The 6,642-nt window shown below is 58.0% G+C and overlaps 1 protein-coding gene across 1 annotated transcript; it reads left to right on the top strand.

The window, feature by feature from the left end:
- Positions 1 to 2,895: 2,895 nt before the first annotated feature.
- LOC115502225 lies at positions 2,896 to 6,642 on the top strand. Its single transcript, XM_030297400.1, has 2 exons — positions 2,896 to 4,930; positions 4,985 to 6,642. The coding sequence occupies exons 1-2, from the start codon at positions 2,896 to 2,898 to the stop codon at positions 6,640 to 6,642; spliced, it is 3,693 nt and encodes a 1,230-aa protein (XP_030153260.1).

Raw genomic sequence — 6,642 nt, 5'->3', positions numbered from 1 at the left:
CCTCCAGAGGAGACTCCTTATGGCCTTGCCCTCAGACTAGGCTCCTTTCAGTTCTTTCTTGGCCCCTCCATCCTAGAGAGCCTTCAGCCTGGGGAATGGGCTCAGCCTCGAGGAGGGGCTCTCTAGTTTGCCATGGCAACATGTTGGCCCTCCTCACTTTCCAGAATCAGAAATAGAATTGGATGCCCTTCTTCGTGGGGAGAGACTGTTTAAAAACATGTAGGGGGGAGGGGTACAGTGGCAATGTCCCTGCCTGAACCCTGGGGGCTGGGCAGAAGGGGTCCAGCCTGGGAGCCTCTCTGGCTGCCCTGCTGCCCCTCCCTTTACCTGGATGAAATGCACTGGGCTTTGACCAGCCCAGAATTCTGAGTACAAAGGACTCAGCCTGCTTCAGCAGGGTGTGTAGCTGGCCCCTCTTCAGCACTGCCAGGCTCCTGGGAGGCCACTGGCTTAGAGGTGCCATTAGGGAAAATGGTCCTCCCAGGCTTAAGCCACCTGCTAAGCTATTGGGAGGAGGAGAAGGTTCATGTGGGACACAGCTTAGGTGGGGGCTTGGGGCTGCCGCACTCAGAAGGGAGGCATGTTGACTGCTTTCCAGCAGGGTCCATGCGTACAAGTCCTAGGCGTGGTAACCAGCGGTGGTACATAGTTTCTGAAGTGGGCCAGAGCCTGGTGGTCTGGCTTCAGATTCTGGCTCTACTACTAATTAGCTAAGACCTCTGTGAATTCTTTCTCCTCTCTGTGCCTTGATTTCTTCATTCGTAAAATAGGGATGGTAGTGCCCGGCTCATCAAATTATCATGAGGCTGGGTTACATGCATTCAGCACCGCCTGGCTCGGAAGAAGAGCCCAATCGGTATCAGTTGTCGTTATTGTTGCTATAAGGGGGTGTTTGCTTCCCAGGAGGGGAAGAGCTTTCTCCTCTCTCAGGACTGCTTTCTTTGGGCCTTCCTTCATGGGCCCACATCCTTCAGCTGGCTCTGCTCCTTTCCCCAGGATACCTCAGGAGAACAACCCCAGGTCAGTTGTTCACAAAGCTCCCAGCCCTGGAAAGGAGGATTATGCCTCACTTCTGCAGGAGAAGAGGGATGGCTCTCAGGGCCTCCCTCCATGCCTCCCCAGCCCTCCCAGGTTCAGCCCAGCTCAAGGCCTGCACATGCGCCAGAGGCTGCTACCAGCATCTCTGTTGTTGGGGAAAAAGCAGTTTGCTCAGGGCAAGAGATGAATGAAGTTGATAGTGTTCAGCATGTATGTGCGTGTGCATGTATACACACGCAGGCCACAGACCCTTCGGCTCTGCCACCTTCCTGGGCCACAGTGTGTGGTGACACAGTAGTGTTCAGAGAAATCTGTCCCCATTCTTAACTGAAGGCAGCATCTGGGGAGAGGGGAGGGGGCCTGGGGGGCCTGAACGTGGCTGAGTCAGGCTTTGCCCCATGCTGCGTCAAGAAGGTGCGGATGCAGCACAGTGCTAGCCTTAGTCCCCGGTCACATCGTTTCACACCCCACTGCCAACTGTAAGTACTATTTTTAACCTTTGTGAAAACACTCTTTCAGAGGACGAGCCTACAGCTGCATTCTCCACAAACCTGTTTCCTGGGCAGAAAGACTGAGGCCTGAAAGGACATAGCCCTGGGGACCAGACGGAAGAGGTTCAGAGCTGACAGCTGGCAGGAGGCAGGAGAACTGATGTGGCCTCAGGTCAGAACCTCCAGACTAGGCCTGTGGTTAACAGGTGGTTCCCCAAACTGCTGCCTAGGCCTGTCTTGTGTCGCAGTAGGTCACGTCTGGTGCTGGTGGTCCTGGCAGGTCCCACCCCTCCCTGCCTTATGTTTGCCCATTTAAGAAATGAAGGGTGAAAGTGCCCACGCAGTCTAATAGCTTACATTTCCTATGTGCCTACCCTATGTCCAGTCCTTTATCCAGCTTGTCCTCATTGTATATACAGCTGTGCCCACTGCATGCCCAGTCCTGCACCAACCATACCTCCACTCTGTAGCCAGCCCTGTGTCCCCTGTATCCCTACTGTGCCCCCTCTGTAATTGCCACTTGGCTGGCCTTGTGTCCACTGTGGCCTAGCCCTATGCCAAGTGCCCTGCCCCCCTCATGGCCAAGGAGAAGTTGACACAATGTGACAAGAGCTAGAACATTCTGACTTGAGGATTCTGAACAAAGGCCCCACCCCACCCCTGTGGCTCCCATAGTCACCTCTGTGGGATACTGACTGGTTCTAGGCTTCAAAGACATGTGGCTCTGGGGAGGGGGCTCTGTGAGGCACAGGCAGAGGAGAACCATCTGGAGCAGAAAGACTGCCAAGGAGCTGCTGTCCCTGGAGTGGGAGCCAGGGAACATGGGGGAGAGGAGCATGGGCCTGAGCTGGGCCCCTCACCCTCTTCTGTCTCCCAGGACTGAGTGGTAAAGGGGCTTTGATCCACCAAAGGCCCTTGAGTCACATACTTGGAACTCATCCCTGGGTCAGGCCTTAAGCCTCAAGTTGACACCTGAGAAGTGAGGAGAAAGAACCAAGTCTGGCATCTGAAGTACACTAGGAATCCAGAGTCTCCCCTGCCTACCTTTCTCTGTTGGCTTTACACTGCCACTCCTAGGCCCTGCCGCAAGGGGCACTGTCCTCACTCTATGGCAGGCCTGGGTAGAGTAGTCACCTGGCTGGTAAGGGGAGAGGAGGCTGGCCTAGGGTTGGTGAACTTCACTAAGGTTCCTGGGCCTTTCTGTTTCCCAAGGTTCCCTGGGCAGGCCGCATTCCTCAGGGGGGTGGGGCCCCTGGTTTCCCACACTTTGTCACGCCCCCCCCCCCCAGGTCACTGGGGGCTGTGATGTGTGGGGTCACCATGACAACGAAGTGGGGGCAGGGCACCTAGGGCATGGAGCAGGACTATGGAAGTCACCAAGGAGGTGGGGGGCCCTGATACATCCGGCCCCCAAGACCACTCCTTGGCCAGCAGCCAGCAGCGGGGGGGTGGCCTCAGAGGGTCCCAGGGACCATGGATAAACTCGGGATCTGCATACTTCAGGCAGGGGTTGTCATTGTCCACTGAGGCCATCATTGATGGGACCTGTGGCCCTGCCTCCCAGGCCCTTGCCCCTGAGCCCATTCACCAGCTACACCGGGACCCTGCTGAGGTTAGCTCCCAGTGTGGCTGTGAGCAGGCCTCCCAAGATACTCTGAGGCTCCCTTCTACTAGTCCGTTTCCAAGCTCCATCGTGGGAACCCAAACGCATCTCATCGTGGAGAACAGGACCCTGGCCCTACCCGTGTGCACACGCAGTGACAGCACCAGTGACATGGCCCAGGATGGATTCTGCCCCTCCCGGCTTCAGGTGCAGGTTGCAGGGCAGGACAAGGCTCCAGCTAAAGTCCTGGTAGGCTGGGGCAAAGGCCCTTGCAGTCCTGACCAGAGAGCCCCCGTGGGCAGCAGAAAGAGCCGGTGGCTACCCTATTTCCTGTCAGGGGAGGATGGCTCAGTTGTAGCCCAAGATCCTCCTCTGGCTCCAACTCAAGGTCAGACCCAGGGCAAGTGCCCGTGTCCAGCCCAGGCTCCTCCAACTCCATCTCAGGCAAATACTTCAGCTGTGGATACAGCTCTAATGCCAGCAGTATCTGAACCTTACACCTCCAACCCTGACCACTCGACAGATACCCTTGCCATCACCAATGGCCTGTCCCAAGACCTCCTGCTCAGGGAGTGTGGCAATCGATGGTCAGTTGTCTTGGAGTCTTCCAAAGTGGTCACACCCTGCCAGGACAAAGTGGATTTTCATTTTCGGGAGGAGACTCCTGCCCCAGCGCCCACTCCAGAGGAGTCCTCAGACCATGTCCAGGAGCTTGAGGTTGCCAGAATGCAGGTGTTACCCAACCAGCCCGAGAACCCAGCAGAGAAGCCCCTGGTCTACACCTCCAGGCCAGGCAGCCCAACACCAGGCTCAGGACTCCCAGGGCCCCCCAAGTCCCAGAGGAGTAGCCATGAGATCTGCAGCTCTCAGCCAGACCAGAAGCCTCTCAATGTTTGCAACAATACCTGCTCCAGTGTGCCAGCGTCTGCCTACCAAGTATCCTGCCACGAGCAGTCCCCAGTCCAGTCTCCTAGGAAAGCCATACAGATTCCCCCTTCCAGTGCCCCTACCTGCCAGCTCCCGGATGCTGTGGAAGACCGTGTGCTGGTGTTTGATATAGCCACAGGCAACACCAGGATGGGGCTACTGTGCCGTGACCCCATGGGTTCATGGGCAGTGCTCGTGGGCCTCATGCCCAGCCACCCATCCATCTATGTCCCTGAAAATGTGTTGTCCACTCGACCATTACCCGTGCCAATCCTTTCCCCTGACAACAATCGTTCCAGATTCTGGTCCACTTCACCCGTACTGTCCAGCCCTGTGCCCTCTAGCCTCTCGTCGGGAAGCTATCGAGAGGTGGCCCTGGTTCCCAAGGAGGGGAGTATCAACTTGGAGTCATGGGACTCCCCTGGTACTGAAACACCCATCAGACTGTTCACTGGGCCCATTCCACTGGGGATGCCCCTCCAATTTGGTGAGAGGATATTGAGCCATGTTCATGAGCCTGGCTGGTCTAAACCTGATGCTGAAAAAAATGAAGCTAGTCACACCATCTGGATGCTGAATACAGCCAGGATGCAGGACACTTCCATGGTCCAGCCCATGAAACTGCAGTGGATGAACTCAGAGCTGATCCCAGAGCCTACGCCACAAGCGAAACACCAGGTGATGTCCAGATCCCTACTCCAGGTGGATACAGGCAACCACAACCAGAAAGCGGTCCTTACTGCTCACCCTGACAACCTTAGGGCAGAAGGTGCTGGGCAGGCCTCCCTCAGTGGTCAGCCGCCACTAGCTGAGCAGTGTCCCCTGGCTGGACAGCCCCCTCCAACTGCTCAGCCTCCCTCTGCCGACCAGTGTCCCCTCACCAGGCAGACCCCCCTTTCTGGTCATCCACTCCTGGCTGAGCAAGCCCCTTCTACCAAGCAGCTCCCCCTTCCTGGTCAGCCCCCTCTCACTGGAACTCCTCTTGCCAGGCAGCTTTCTTTCACTGGGAAGCATCCCTTTTCTCAAGAACCCCCCATTTCCAAAGAGCCCATCATCTCAGGAGGGACCCCCATCCCCAGGGAAACTGGCCAGGCCTCCACCTTGCATCAGGAAGGAGAGCCCTTGGGCTTGCCGGCCCACGTAGGGCTACTTCAGGTGCCCCTGGCCCCTAAGGAGACCCGTGTCTACGTGAGTAGAGAAAAGGTCGGTGTCGGTGCCACTCAAAGCTCCAGCACACATCAGCTCTCATCCTGGCAACCTGGCAGCTCCCCTGGGACCCAAGAGGAGCAGTTTTCCCTGGTCACATTATCTATACCTGGCACTGGCTGCAAGGTCTTGCCCGTGGCTATGGTGGGCAGTGACCCCCAGGGTCCCCGGTTCAAGCTGATGGCTGAGGACATTACGCTCTCACCAGTGGCTGCACACCTTGGCCTGCTCCGTGGGGCCTGCTACGAACTGGTGCCCGCCACGGATGCTCTGCCAGTGCAGTCCCCGGTGCTCTGCCGCCACTCACTGGGTCCCTACCAGGACATGGCGGCTGTGGTGATTGACACAGGCACGGGCTTCACCAAATGTGGACTGGCTGGAGAGGACCACGTCCTCAGTGTGGTGTCCTCACGTGTCCAACTGCTACAGCACCCAGCCCAGGACGAGCCTCGGTATGTGGTGCCCGAGGACCAAGAGGGCTCCTGTTCGGTGCTGAATCGAGGAGTGGTCTCGGACTGGGATGCATTGGAGGTGCTGTGGCAGCACTTGTTTTATTGCAGGCTGGGCGTGCGGCCGGAGGAGCTGGCTGTCCTCGTGGCTGACTCACCCATTTCACCGCGCACCAACCGAGAAAAGGTGGCTGAAATACTCTTTGAGCGCTTCCACGTGCCAGCCATGCAGACGGCGCATCAGGCCCTCCTGGCACTCTATGCTTACGGGCGCACCACTGGGCTGGTGCTGGGCAGTGGCCATGGTACCTCCTATGTGGCGCCTATCCTCACGGGGGATCTGGCCCCCCTCGACACCTACCGGCTGGACGTGGCTGGTGCTGACCTCACTGAATACCTGGCTCAGCTATTGCTGGCAGGTGGCCACTCGCCACCCAAGGCAGGGTTGGTCAACCGGATTAAAGAGGCCTGCTGCTATGTGGCCACGGACTTGACAGCTGAGATGGCCCGCGCCCAGGCTCAGGCCCGAGTGGACTTCATGCTTCCAGACAAGCAGGTCATCACACTGGGCTCTGAGCGTTTCTGCTGCCCTGAGGCCCTCTTCCAGCCCGATCTGCTAGGCCTCAACCAGCCTGGCCTCCCACAACTAGCCCTCCTTAGCATTGGCCGGCTGGATGCCAAGCAGCAGGAGCAGCTGCTGGCCAATGTGGTGCTGGAAGGTGGCACCACCCTGGTGAATGGCTTTCCTGAGCGCCTAAGTCAGGAGCTGGGCCCCCGAGCCACTGTGCTGGGCTCTCCCCACCGTGCTGTTGCTGCTTGGCTTGGAGGCTCCATCATGGCATCCCGGGACTCCTTCCAGAGTCTGTGGCTCAGCCGCCGTGAGTACGAGGAGGAAGGCCCTTGGGCCATCTACAAGTACCATCTGTGA

This window comes from Lynx canadensis, chromosome A2, assembly GCF_007474595.2.
Source record: "Lynx canadensis isolate LIC74 chromosome A2, mLynCan4.pri.v2, whole genome shotgun sequence".
NCBI classification, from domain to species: domain Eukaryota; kingdom Metazoa; phylum Chordata; class Mammalia; order Carnivora; family Felidae; genus Lynx; species Lynx canadensis.
The sequence above is the reverse complement of the archived record's forward strand: the minus strand, read 5'-3'. Positions and strand labels throughout refer to the sequence as shown.

Coding starts and splice junctions, on each gene's coding strand:
- LOC115502225 (XM_030297400.1), top strand. CDS start 2,896: ATGGAAGTCACCAAGGAGGTGGGGGGCCCTGATACATCCGGCCCCCAA. Junction 4,931..4,984: donor GCCTCCCTCTGCCGACCAGT/GTCCCCTCACCA, acceptor TGGCTGAGCAAG/CCCCTTCTACCAAGCAGCTC.